Below are 14627 nucleotides of genomic sequence, written 5' to 3'. Positions count from 1 at the left end.
TTCAGTGTAAATATTGCGTCAAAATCAAATCAATTTGAGCGCGATTTAAACCCGGATGATTGTAACCACTCTAAGTTCGTCTGCCTTGGGAAAGCTAGCGTGTCTCCGACATAGTGATAACACTCGTTGCCTTCTTTAGTGCAGCTCAACCAGGTCTCGTCCCATTCATCAATATTTGTGATATCACAAATCCCGGAAAATATGCGTTGTAGTCCAAACGAGTCATTCGTTGTAGTTTTTGAAAAACTATTTCTGTTAAATAAAATATCTCGTTTTGAAGTGGACTCTGAGCTTTGTAACTTTGCAGATCTTTTTTTATGCTCAAACAGCAACATTACAGACTAACTAAAGTTGAAAAAGTGAAAAAGCATAATAGGACCCTTTCTGACAGCTCATAATATCTCAGAGATTCGCTCACCTCTCCGTCCGCCAGCATCAGACCCAAACCACACGCTGCTCTCTGCAGCTCCAGCACAAACACATCTTCTTCTCTAATCTCACTCTCCTCACTCTCACCTACAAACACACACATACACACACACACACACACACGAGCTTGTGTCACTAAACAGCTCCGGTTCATAAAGCTGACATGCACGGCTCTGATGGAGACAGAAAGCACAGAGCGTCCCGTCACCTTCCTCCGGTCTGACTGTGGAGGTGTGCTGCTGTGAATCCGTGTCGGAGTCCGTCAGCTCCAGGTTCTGTGGCGTGTTCGGCGGGGTCAGTAAACACGATGGGTCCAGCGCCGGACGGGCTGCATCTTTATCCTGAAGCTCAAGATTCTGAAGCTTTTTGGTTAAAAGAGCTTCACATGAGCCCAGGTCACTCGCTCCTGCGTGAGGAATCACCATTTCTGTGTGACCCACCTCCAGATGAGCTTTGGGGTGAAGCTCCATCTTAGTGAGCTTGGCCTCCATCGGCACCAGCTGTAATATCAGCAAAGATAATAAAGAAAATATAAATATTACTCTAAAAATAATTAAATGTAAATATATTAAATCAACTCTAAATTACAAAATTAAATTAGAAAAATGTTAAAAATATTTACAAATATTAAAACAAATGTATTTTATTTCAGCCCAAGCAACATTTCATTTTCATTGAGTTTACCTTCATACACTAAAATAACTTAAAAATGGATAAAAACTTGACATATATTCTCAAAAAATTAAAACTAATAAAAATGACTAAAACACAACAAAAAAACTCAAACTTGAACTTAAATGAAAACAGAAAATATAAAATAACAAAAACTATAAAAATAAAAAAAAACTATAAAGTATCTCAATTATACTAAAATAACTCAAATTAAAACTGAAATCAAATTAAAAACTATAGACATTTAAAAAAATAATAATAAAAAAATGACAAAAACAACAAAATTACTATAACTAACTGAAATTAATATGAAAACCGAAAAAAATATTTATTAATAAAAATGTAGGAAAAAATCATTTAAAATATTACGAAAAATTATAATAGTATCTCAAAAATACTAAAATAACTCTGGTACTAAAACTAAACTGGAAATGAAATATTAATACATTAATGTTTTGAATTAAATTTTATTTTATATTTTCCCTGTTTACTTAAATCTAAAAGTACTAAAAATACTAAATCTAATTTAGTGAAACTGAATTTAGGTTTTACTAAATTAGATTTAGGTTTATTTAAATTTTAGTTTAGTTTAAAAATATTAGTACTTCTGTTTGTGGTTTTGTAATTTTTTAGAGGAAAAAAAAAATTATATATATATACACAGTAGTCAACATTTGAAGTGAGGATCAAAACCTTTCATCAAAGTTGTCCTAAAACCCAAAACCAAAATGCGTTCTTTGAAGTTCTTTGTGTTACTTTGATGAACTGTTTTGTTTTGTTTAAGTACTAAAAATACTAAAAGTTCCAAAAGCACACAACAGAAGTACTAATACTTTTAAACTAAACTAAAATTTAAATAAACAGGGAAAACATAAAATAAAACTTAATTCATAATATTAATAAAAACTATAATAGTATCTCAGTGATACTAAAATAACTGCTTTGAATGAGCCATTAATTGGTCAAACGTAATAAAAATGAATATTTTGTTGTGTAACTGAATAAAATATTATTAATGAAAATAAAAATCAATCTGCGCACCTGAGGTGGCTGTGGGGAATGTGGGGCTGCCTCTGGGTCTGTGATGAACCTCTGAAAGCGGTACAGCTGTGTAATGAGCTGCGTCTCACTGATTGCTCTTCTCAGCTGCAGTATGAAGCCGTCGGCAGGGAGGATGAGAGGAGGATGCTGATCGAAGCTCTCCAGGATATCAGCTGTAGACGCCAGAAACATTAGCGTTCATGTTCGCTCCTCCACAGTCACAATCACTTGTATATGTCGTTACAGGCTTGTTAAAGTGTTATGTGAATATGTACCGGTTGCGAGCGCCTCGTCCTCGTCGCCGGAAGGCGTCCACCCTGCTGGACAGGAGCGCCGCGGCTCGTACTCTCTCAGTATGTGATGGAGCTGAGCTGCGTTCAGAGACGGGAACTCCATCCGCAGAGCCTTCCACGACATCTACACACAAACACCTCATCATCACACTTCACAGGAACTGTTTCCCAGCCTGAATAATTCTAGAAATCATGTGATTTCAAGCAGTAAACACAGCTACGTAATAGTGAATACAGTGCATTTTACCATAGCATCTCTTATTATTCTTTTGTGAGAATTAAGATATGAAGTTACAGAAAAGCAAGATTTTATGCATATGATGCACCACTTTATCACAAATAAGACTTGACATGTCATAGTTATTAAATAATACAAAGGACTTTATGATGTTATTGTGGGTCAAAGACAAGTTTATTCCAATTAATGACTGTAAAATACATAGGCTTTTTTTTGTTAAAGTGCCATCATTTTTTTTTTTATTAAATATATATAAATGTTTCTTTTGCTTGTTTCCAGTATTATATATATATTTTTAAATTTTATATATATATACATATATATATATATATATATATATATTATCCATTCATTTTTGGCTAGCTGAAAGAGTTTTTATATTTTATTTTAGTTTTATATTTTACATTTATTTTATTTCAAGTATCGAAAATGTTTTTTTTATGGTTTCAATTTTATTTTTTAATATAATATAATGATACTAATATATAAATTATTTTCTGCATATAAAACCCACTTTATCACAAATAAGACTTCATATATCATAGCTAAATATCAAATATGATTATAATTATCCATTCATTTTTGGCTAACTGAAAGAGGTTTTATATTTTATTTTAGTTTTATTTAGTTTTATATTTTACATTTATTTTATTTCAAGTATCGAAAATGTTTTTTTTTAAATTTTATATATATATACATATATATATATATATATATATATATTATCCATTCATTTTTGGCTAGCTGAAAGAGTTTTTATATTTTATTTTAGTTTTATATTTTACATTTATTTTATTTCAAGTATCGAAAATGTTTTTTTATGGTTTAAATTTTATTTTTAATATAATATAATATGATATTAATATAATAATTATTTTCTGCATATAAAACCCACTTTATCACAAATAAGACTTGATATATCATAGTTAAATATCAAATAATACAACAGATTTTATGATAAAAATATTCTAATTAATGACTAAAATATGTAGATTTTTTATTTTTTTGGTTGTAGTGTCATCGAAAATAAAAACCAGTATTTTAATACTAACAATATTGAAATGATAACTGAGGTGGGATAAACCTGATCCTAATTTCTGAATTGTGATGAGTGAAAGAGCCGATGAGGCTATAGTTAGTGTGTCTTTAGTGGGACGTCCCGTCAGGATCATTTACAGACGTGGCTCATCCAGCACCTTCATCTATGACCATGAAAGAGTCTTTGTGTTCGTGAAGCTTTATCCTTTAATGAGTAATACTTCCTGTTAATCATTTCTGTGCTCCACACTAACTCCTGCTGTCTGAAGAGATTGTGATGAGAGAGGAACGCACGTGTAATAAAACAGGAACGATCAGAATGGTGCGGACAAACAGCTATGCTTTAAAAATTTATGGAAATAAATGTCCTCTCTTTCACTATATCTATACTTTTACACATCCATTTCATCTAACTTACTACTGCCTACATTAAAAAAAATCATAACATGTTTTTTATGTATTTAGTTTAATGTTTCATATATATATACACACACACACACACAAATAAATGGTATGCAATTTAATGCACTTCCTCTTTGTCCCTTATCTAAATTCTAAAGTTTTATTGATGTAATCTAGTTGATTCAGTGAAATAATGAATTTTTTTCTGCATGAATACAATAAAATAATTTAGACGAGAGTGGTCTGAGGGAACAGAAGCAGGACCTGCAGAAGGTTTTCCTTCGGTGTGGCCAGCAGATTGACGGCCGAGGAGAGCTTGAGAAGGTAAGTGTGAGCCAGATCCGCGAGTCCGGCTCCGTGAGCCCAGTCCATCAGCAGATCCAGATTGGCCCTGACCTGGACTCCACGGGACCAGCAGTAAAATGCTCCTCCGGACCCTTCACACGAGAGCAGCGGTCGCATGAGATGCATGAAACACCTGAAGATCAGCCGCACCTGCTGACTCACTCACTCACTCACTCACTCACTCACCTCTCTCCATCAGCAGGTTGAAGAGCAGAGCGTTGATGAAGAAGAAGAGGTAGGAGAAGAGCTGCGCGCTGATGTCCGGATGCACGTCGAACGCTCGGAGCAGACGCAGACTCTGACTGCAGACGTCCAGCACGCGTCTGACCTGCGACGACACCTGCAGCTGCCCGCTGTCGGAGAACGCATGACTGTCCAGAACGCCGGGGAGAAACGGGTACAGCATCTGACCAAACACACACACACATGAGCCCAGGAGAACACACCGCTCCTGATGCTGATGCTGATGCTGATCGGTCCATTCTGGTGAACAGCATCCATACAGAACAACTGCTGACCTTAACCTTCCTACAGTAACCCTCAGAGTTCATAATAATGCAATTCTATAGCAAACTAGAACTAAAACCACAAAAAAAAAGGGAAAAAAAAGAAAACACAAATAAATAAATAAATCAGCTAGTGGCCAAAGCAACATTTCTCATTCTTAAGGGTTAGTTCATTCAAAAATGTACCAATAAATTAACAGCAATTTTTCATTTTTGGGTGAGCTACATATTTAATTGAGATGTTAATAATTTACAATTATATATTTTTTAAATTTAATAAAATTAATAAAACATTATATATATAATAGATATAATAATATATAGACAAAGGCTACTGAAAATGACAAATGACACAACAAAAACTACTAAATATTTAATTAAAAATGAAAATGGAAAATATAACAATAAAAAACTGATTTAAAATAATAATCAAACCTATAAAAAAATCTCAGTGATACTAAAAGAACAATGAACATTAGCAGCTATGGCATGTCAAGGTGGTCCCAAGGATTTTCATCTAATTTTTATCTAATTTATAAATAATCTCAAATTTTAATAGCATGTAGTTTTTTATTCTTTTATGTTTTTATATTTAATTAAATTTTTTATTTGATTTATTTTCTGTCTAGCTGATTTTGTCCCCTAACTGTCTCCTTTTTGCTGATTTTTATTGTGGAAAAAATATATTCAAACTAATTTGAATCAATATCAAAAATGTTTGTCACCATATTCATATGTCAAATAGTGCTCTAATATTGAGATGAAAGATTCTCTTAGTGAATATTTTCAGATAATATTTTTATAATTTGCAGTCATTTTAAAACTTTTTATACGACGCCAAATAAAGGCCAGATAATGTATTTAATCTCTTCTTTATATATATTTTAAATATTTTATTTATATTTCATTTTAACATTTCATATGCATGAAAATATAAACTCTAGCTGCACTTAATGAACTTAATTTATAAAAATACTATGGACACATGTTTAAAATAAAACCTTATTTTGAAACATTTTTCATTTTAAGATTTTTATTATTTATTGATTTTTATCTTTAATATTTATTTTAATTAATAACTGATTATTAATTGTATAGTTATTTTAGTGCATCAGGTTAACCTGAATGAAAATGACATCTCTTTTAGCAGCGCCTATATTTGAATAATTCACTGTTTAGGTCGTGCCACTTTCAAAGTTCATTCCTGGCCATTTCTAAAACACAAGACAGTCCATATACATCTTATCATCAACAGAACAGGCTGAACTTCCTCAGACAGACCACGACCTCGCTCTCGTCTGCGATAAGATTACGACACTCACTGACCGAATGACCGTTCATCTCGCATCCTTCCTGCAATCCTTCATGCTTTAAGAGCCTAAAACAGACCCAAAACGACTGGAATAAAGCTGCTGGTTGTCTGGAGAGAGATAAAGCATGTGTTTGCCATTCTCTGACATCTCTGTTGCTAACAGCTCTCTATATTTGAGCAGTAAGCGTGTATGTGACTGCATATGCAGGCGGGGAATGACTGAAAGAGAGTCTGTGTTGAAGACGTTCAGCCCACGTGCTCCATCTCAATGTGCCACACATCACAATAACACAAAGCTGGCTTTGTTCTGTGTAATTGTGTGCAGACGGCTGGATGTATGGATTCTCAGGGAGACACCAGTTTGGCAGCCGCCGGCCGCTCCGTCTCCAAACAGCAGAAAATATCCACCCAAAACCATGAAGGAAAAACTGACACACAACCAAACTGCTTCCCACTGAAACAGAGATTAATCTGCAAACGCTTTCAATGGTCACAATGAGATTTCATAACTGTCCAGTTATTAACTTTAGCTGATTCATTTCTATCTAATTGCTTGACATCCCTATTTTTTAGAGCTAAAAAACTGCACAATGTTTAATTTCATTTAAATTAATTTTTTATTTTATTACATTTTCATTTCTGTTTTTTTTTTTGCGTTGCATTGCATTGCATTTTCAATCTTTTTCCTTGTCACTGTCATCTGTAACTTGCCAATATTCCCTGTAAAGCTGATTTGGAACAGTTTTATTAAAACATTATATTCATGCATATATTGAAAACATTTTTGACAAGGTTTGTTTCTAATTGTTTGACAACCCTAATTTAAAAAAACTGCACATGAAAAGTTTTATGAAAATTGTTATATTTTATTTTAAGTATTTGTATTGCATCTTCTATTCAGGGCTATTTTATAGCTTTTATTAATATTTTTACAATTTTATTTTATTTTAGTTTAGTGTTTTTATTTGTAATGTATCTTCCATCCAGAGTCATTTTAGTATTATTCAGATAGTTTTTAATCAATATTTTATTCGTTTTTATTTTAATATTTGATATATTTTATATTTTAGTTCAAGTTTTAGTATTTTTGCAGTGTTTCTGTCATTTTTATTTTTTTTTATAAATACGTCTATATATGTTATTAATGTCTTAATTCATTTTTATTTCAGTTTTAGTTTTAGTTATTTTAGTACATCATCAAAATAAACTAAATGAAAATGAGAAATCTTGCCTTGGAAACTAATTTCTTGGAAACTAAATTATTTTTTTTAAATATATATGTATTTTTTATTTTCATTTCAGTTCATGTTTATTTTATTTCAACTAACGTAAATGGGTTTTTAGTTTCAGTTTTAGTTTTAGTTAACGATAACAACCCTGCTTCCATCTTTTTTCTTTCTTACTGAAATATTATATGCATGAGAATGCTATTCGAATGAATTTGAATTGAATGTAAAATGTTTCTCTGCAGCAAACACAGACTGAATGTAAACGAAACCTGTTGTGTCCAGCGCTGGGAATCACCAACAATGTGTTTTATTAGTTTAAGTCCAGCAGCTGTTTCCTTCTCAGCGAGATCCAATCACACACAAGCGGCTCAAAACCTCCACAGAGAAAACACAGCCTGTTATTGAAGCCATAAAACATCAGTTTGCTTTCCAACCGGCCGTGTTTGTTTTTGATTCAATTTTCCTACTGAAAATATTGAGCTCATAATGGAGCGCTGGCACCGTGTGAGAACAGAACGAGACGTTTGCCAAGCTTTTAAAGTATAAAATGTCATTTACAGAAGAACGGATGGTTTGTACAAACCACACGACTTAATCATTTCCACTCTCAATAAATGCCAATCAATAAAAACGTCAATAAAAATGTTTCTCAGAATCGAAATGTTAGGATGAAAAACATCTTCTCAAGGAAATTTCCCACGACTCCAACTAACTTTTGAATTTACTTTATTGCACGCTTCAAATGATTATCTTTATAATGAATGCAATTAGGCAAGGATAACCGGTTAGTCGAGGTTAACTGACTAAATAAATGTTCGGTTTGGCCTCTCTATATATATTCAAACACAAACTTATTAAACATCAGGGATTGAATTTGTTTGCATGATGACGGATGAAATGCCTCCAGCTTGTTGTTTCATTTACTGTCGGCTGTGAATTCGCTTCACAATCCAACAAACCAATTTAGTTTTTCCACAGAAAAGCCTCATCAAAATGTTGGACGTTGTATTGCACTAAATCAAATCACACCCATATAAACAGCCTCTCTTTCCACGGCAAACAATCTCTTAGAACAAAGATGAATTATAATTTCCCAAAGGGGGCGAGACACTGGAGGATTTTCCCATGCAGAATACAAATCAATCCCAAATCCCGGCTTTGCCAAACGACGATGTCTGAACACTGAATTAAAGTCTGTGAGAAACGAACCTGTTGCTATTCAGCAGAATCTCTGCAGCTTATGAAATATAACCGAGGAAACTTTTAATCACTTCAAGACTTGAAGTCATAGGGTTAGGATGAAAGACGTCTGCTCATGCTGCATTTATTTCATCAAAAATACAGTAAAAATTGTGAAATATTACAATTTAAAATAACTGTTTTCTATATATGTGAATATGTTGTAAAATGTAATTATTATTGTGAATTTTCAGCATCATTACTCCAGTCTTCAGTGTCACATGATCCTTCAGAAATCATTCTAATTTCATAATAACATTTCTGATTATTATTAATATTGAAAACAGTTGTGCTGCTTCATATTTTTGTGGAAACTGTGATACATTTTATTTTAATTTTTTTTTAACTATTAGTAAAATAACATATAATATATAATAAAACCTTAAAGAATAAGGTAAAATAGAAGAATTTAAACTTTAAGTTAAACAAATATTTTAATTTATTTTAATTAAGTAGGCCTAAGTAATTACTAGCTGACCGGGTTACGCATCTCATTTTCATTTAGCTTAAATTGGTATACTAAAATAACTGAAACTGAAAGAAAATGTAATAAAAAAAACTATATAGGCATATTAAAAAAAGAGATCAAATAAACGAATAATAGTAAAAATAACCAAAGAACACTACTAAAAATGTAACTAAAATTCTAAATATGAACAAAAAACATCTGCAAATGTAACAAAGGCACATACAGTAAGAAGCCACTAGTGAAAATGATATGAAGATCACATACACTGTATGATACACTAGATTCATTCATTCATGTCCACGAGCCAAAGAGGTCCATCAAGGTCAGACGCAGCAAAGACATCTGGAAGCACTTGAGATCAGCGCTGCAGTTCACAAAAGCCACAGTTTCTCTGGGCTGCTAACCTGTGCTATTCATCATTCAAACCGGCTCACGAGCTAAAGCTAGAGCTTTTCTTAAGCACAATCTGTGTTTCCATCAAGTTGAGTATACGTAACGTATATGGTTTTGTGGTGTAATGAGAGATTTTGACCCCATTTCACTGCATTGACATTGAATTCACTCAAACATTGTGCCACATTTCAGCACATACATCTATGGATATTGTAGATAAATCTATTTTCTAAATGCATATTATAGATCTTATTGTGAATGGTTTATCCGTGCATATGTTTCTTTTTTATTTTGACCTAGAGCTTCCAGTGAAACCCCAGTCTTCTCTCTGGGGACAAATGCAGGATTTCTCAAGTATACGGTGTTCTTAAGCTCCGCCCCCGCAAGCTCACGCCTCATTTGCATACTTGCTTGAGAGCCACGCCCACATCTCAACATCCAATCAACAATCCGATGCGAATCCGAAGTCCCGCCCTGAATTTTTCTTATTTGATAATAACCATTACACTCGAATGTGTGTCACAATACGGAAGAAAAAATCTGTTCGCTACTTCCTTTTGTTGTGACTTTTGCCTGCACTTGTATATTTAATATACTGCCGAGAATTTCTTCAAAATGTCTTTTGTGCTAAACAGATGTAGTAACTAATAACTAAAACTGAAATGACAATAAATAAAAATTATACAGACTATTTATATTATATTATGTTATATATAAAGTATACATAAAAATCACAAAGTTCAAATGAAAACAGAAAATATAAAAAATAAAATTCAAAATATTAATGAAAAACAAATGATCAAATTATAAAAATCTCAATTATACTAAAATAACACTGGTCTCAAGTTTGTATCTTCCTTTGTGTTCTTTGTGTTAAACTGATGTACCAAAAAAAAATTACATATTTATTATTACATTAAAAAAATACATAAAAAATGCATATAAAAAAATGACAACAAACACAACAAAATTACTAAAACTTTAAAGGGTTAGGGTTTAAAGGCTTTTGGGTGAACGAACCCTTTAACTAAAAGTAAAATAAAAAAAGAAAAACTAAATAAAAATTTTAATAGTATCTCAATCATACTAAAATAAAATTGGTTACAAGTACTACTAATGTATCTACTTTCTGGTTCTTTGTGTTAAATTGATGTACTAAAATAACTAAAATAACTAAAACTAACTAAACATTTTTTTTTAAATTCTATAGACATTTAAAAAAAATCCAAAAATACATACAACAAAAACACTACAAGTTTCACTAAAGTTAAGAAGAAGAAAAAAGTATCACAATAATACTAAAATACTACTGGTCACAAGTACTGCTTATGTATAAATTGATGTTTAAATATATCAGTTGTTAAATTGATGTATTAAAATAACCGAAACTGAAAAAAAAAAACTAGTAAAAATGTCAAAAACACACAAAAAAATTCCAAAACTTTAACTAAAATGAAATACAATTTTTAAAAGTAATGTACTAAAATAGCTAAAATTGAAAAAAAGATTTTTTCCACAGAAGAAATAAAGTCGAACAGCTTTTGAATAACTGATGACAGAATGATCATTTTTGGATGAAGCATGCAGAAGGCCTGACCTTGGTGAGATAGTAGACACATTGCTGGAAGGTGAACATCAGGACCTCCTCCAGGACCGTCATGGCCTCCTCACTGGCCGAGCGCACGGAGGAGAGCCGCAGCTCCAGCACCGCTGGAATATAACCACAGACACGCAAAGATACTGAATCTGAACACATACATCACATTATTCACATCAGCACTGACTGATTTACCAATGCAGTCTTCCTCCTCCTCCTCCTCCTCCTGAGAGACTCCGTGCAGCAGACGAGGAACCTCCTGGTGGATGAAGTGAAGGATCTGGACGGAGTTGGACATCCAGAGGACCAGCGGCTCCAGACCCTGGATCAGTCTGTCAGCACCAGAAGGCCAGTCTGCCGCGTCTGACTCACTTCTGCTTGCGTCAGGAGAGCGAGGAAAATCTGGTTTTAATGTACGCCGTGTCTAAGATATTGAATTTTAATTCCTCTGGTTACGAAATGATGAGAAATGAGTTCCTGATCTTACATTTCAGGCTGCAAAGCTGCGAGTTCCTTTGCCTTTTCCTGCATTAAAGTATTAAAAAAGATGCAGTACAGTTACAATGCAAAACACGGAGGATTAAAAATGTCTAATGAAATGTCTATTCAAATGCTGTCATTCACTGACACTCATGTTGCTCAAATCCATACTTTCTATATTACACAGAACATCTGAACTCTGTTTTCCATGCAGTTACAAGCATTTAAGTTTCTAAAAGGATGTAAAAGCACCATAAAAAGTCATTTCGCTTGACTCATACACTATATAACAAGTTACACTATTTGTTACAGTGCTTGAATTCAGAGTGATAGTTCATCTGTGATCATTTGCTCACCCTCATGTCATTCAAAGCCCATTTGACTTTATTTCTTTTGCAGAACCCAAAAGAGTATATTTAGTATAATGTTGGTACTGTAAGAAAACTGTTTCGGTTCCCATTGGCTTCCATTGTATTTTATGTCAATACTATGGAAGTCAATGGGAAATGAAACACTCTTCAATTAATTTCACAGAAGAAAAATCTCAGGTTTGTAATAACAAGAGGGAAAGTCATTTTCAGAATTTTCATTTTTGGCTGGACTATCACTTTAATATGCTGGACTCCTTCTGCATGTTATATCATTACACCAGTAGGTGGCGGCGAGCGAGTCTTTACGAGTGAATAAGTCAGTCACTCAACTGATTCTTTCAAAGCGTTGATTCAGTCAGGAATGAAACAAGTGGCTGTCTTTATGAGTGAGTCATTGAATTATTCACTGAACTGATTCGTTTAACACACTGATTGATTTAGGAAGTAATCACAACTATAGTCGGAAAATAATCCATAATAAAACGTGCCTCACACAGCTCCGGGGGGTGAATAAAGGCCTCCTGTAGCTAATCAATGCATTTTTGTAAGAAAAATATCCATGTTTAAAATATTATAAACACTTTTCTCTCACTTACGCTAACTGTCGTATGCGGAAGCCGTTCTGGCGGATGAGCGTAAGTGCCGATGTTTCGTGACGAACGCAGAGGAGAGCAAAACAATGCCAGTCACGAATTAGAAGCACAAAACAAGGATTTGTAAAGAAAAATGTCAAAGGAGTTCGATATAAGCCAAGAGGAGACTGGTTTTCCTTTGCTAAAGTAAGGAAACTTTACTTTTGCTTCCTTTGCTCCTGTAAACAAACTCGTGAAACTAGCATATCTAGCATATCATCCGCCTGGAGCGGCTTGCACGTATGACAGTCAGCAGAAGTGAGAAAAAAGTGTTTATAACGTTTTAAGTATGGATATTTTTCTTACAAAAATGCATCGATTCGCTACAGGAGGCCTTTATTAACCGTGTGAGGCACATTTTATTATGGATGCATGCGCTTTATTGCACTTCTTTTGGACTGCTGAACAAAAACACCCGCCCAGTGCCATTATAAAGCTTGGAAGAGCCAGGACCATTTTTAATATAACTCCGATTGGATTCATCTGAAAGAAGAAAGTCATATACACCTAGGATGCCTTGAGGGTGAGTTATTTATGGGCTAATTTTCATGCTTTTACATATTCTTCAGTTATTGAAAAACTATTGAATCAATTACCTTGAACAAAACTGAAAATCATTAACAAGAGCTTTGTCTAAAAATATATTCAGTAGATATTCATTTATTCAGTTGAACACAGAAGAAGATTTTTTGAAGAACCAACCAGTTGCTGGTAGCCATTGACTTCCATTGTATTTTTTTCCATATTATGGAAGTCAATGGCTACCGTCAGCTGTGTGGTTACCAACATTCTTCAGAATATCTTTTTTGTGTTCAACAGAAGAAAGAAATGTATACAATTTTGGAACAACACGAGGGTGAGTAAATCATAACAGAATGTTCATTTTTGGGTGAACTGTCCCTTTAATCATATTCTGGTTATACTGTGGTTGCATTTCCTCTCAACATCATGGTACATCCAAACACTGGCCGAAAGACAAACAATCGTTTGAAATGTAATGACTCAGTAAACTCACCCATACGATGGTCTGCAGCTCACTGGCCATCTGTAGCAGCAGCCGCCGGAGAGCCGGCATTGAGAAGTGAGCGGCGGACTGCTGGAGACACAAACACAGCAGGAAGGCCGCGGTCAGTTTGTGTGCGGCCGGATCCCGCTCCACCAAGCTGAAGATCTCCTTCAGGACCATGGACTCATGCTCCACGTCATACGGCAGAAGCAGCTCTGCTCCATCCACGTCTCTGAAGCAGGCTCTCGCTCTCACGCACGATTTACAGAGAGGAGGCCGTCTGCTCATCTGAGCCACTTCTGCAGGGGTCGCGACCTTCGGACAGGTGGGGTCTTTATACATGAAGAGGTAATGATCGCCCAGTGCGATGATGTCTCCTGACTGCAGCTCCACCTCGTGCTTGATGACGGCTCCGTTCCTCTTGACCTTAGCTCTGTTGAGGGGTTTCAGTCGGGTCTCGGTCCCGGACCGTCCGGCCGCGGAGGCCCGAGTGACGCTGCAGTGATCGGGCAGAAGATCAGGAGCCCAGAGATTCATGCGATCGCCATCACTCTCAGTCTCATTGTGAGGTTGTTCAACGTGGCGTCCGAATACTGTGCAGCTATTGATCAGGGCATTTATGACAAAATCCTGAGGAGGGAATGAAACATATTCACTGCATGAGTTATAAAGTTCTAGATGTTTTGGGAAGATCTTAATATTCTTAGTATGTCAACATGACAAGAAACTATAATCATTTGGACTCTGATCCACTTGTCTAACTGTAATATATGTGACCCTGGAGCACAAAACCAGTCTTAAAGGGTTAGTTCACCGCAAAATGAAAATTATGCTGTGTTTTACTCACCCTCGAAGCATCCTAGGTGTATATGACTTTCTTCTTTCAGACGAATCCAGTCGGAGTTATATTAAAAATTGTCTTTGATCTTTCAAGC

At 34.4% G+C, this 14627-nt stretch overlaps 1 protein-coding gene across 1 annotated transcript in view; it reads right to left on the bottom strand.

Annotated features, from left to right (window-relative positions):
* radil2b (Ras association and DIL domains 2b) overlaps positions 1 to 14627 on the bottom strand; it is a 30539-nt gene that overhangs the window by 5132 nt on the left and 10780 nt on the right. The window contains exons 5-14 of the mRNA XM_016440850.1: positions 13702 to 14322; positions 11691 to 11728; positions 11399 to 11577; positions 11204 to 11316; positions 4645 to 4864; positions 4378 to 4550; positions 2418 to 2559; positions 2143 to 2315; positions 638 to 929; positions 419 to 516 (exon numbers count right to left, since the gene is read on the bottom strand). Of these exons, the coding sequence (XP_016296336.1) occupies positions 419 to 516; positions 638 to 929; positions 2143 to 2315; positions 2418 to 2559; positions 4378 to 4550; positions 4645 to 4864; positions 11204 to 11316; positions 11399 to 11577; positions 11691 to 11728; positions 13702 to 14322 (2049 nt within the window). The remainder of the gene's footprint in view (positions 1 to 418; positions 517 to 637; positions 930 to 2142; positions 2316 to 2417; positions 2560 to 4377; positions 4551 to 4644; positions 4865 to 11203; positions 11317 to 11398; positions 11578 to 11690; positions 11729 to 13701; positions 14323 to 14627) is intronic.

Source organism: Sinocyclocheilus anshuiensis, unplaced genomic scaffold, assembly GCF_001515605.1.
Source record: "Sinocyclocheilus anshuiensis isolate Anshui unplaced genomic scaffold, SAMN03320099.WGS_v1.1 scaffold454, whole genome shotgun sequence".
Classification (NCBI taxonomy): domain Eukaryota; kingdom Metazoa; phylum Chordata; class Actinopteri; order Cypriniformes; family Cyprinidae; genus Sinocyclocheilus; species Sinocyclocheilus anshuiensis.
The sequence above is the reverse complement of the archived record's forward strand: the minus strand, read 5'-3'. Positions and strand labels throughout refer to the sequence as shown.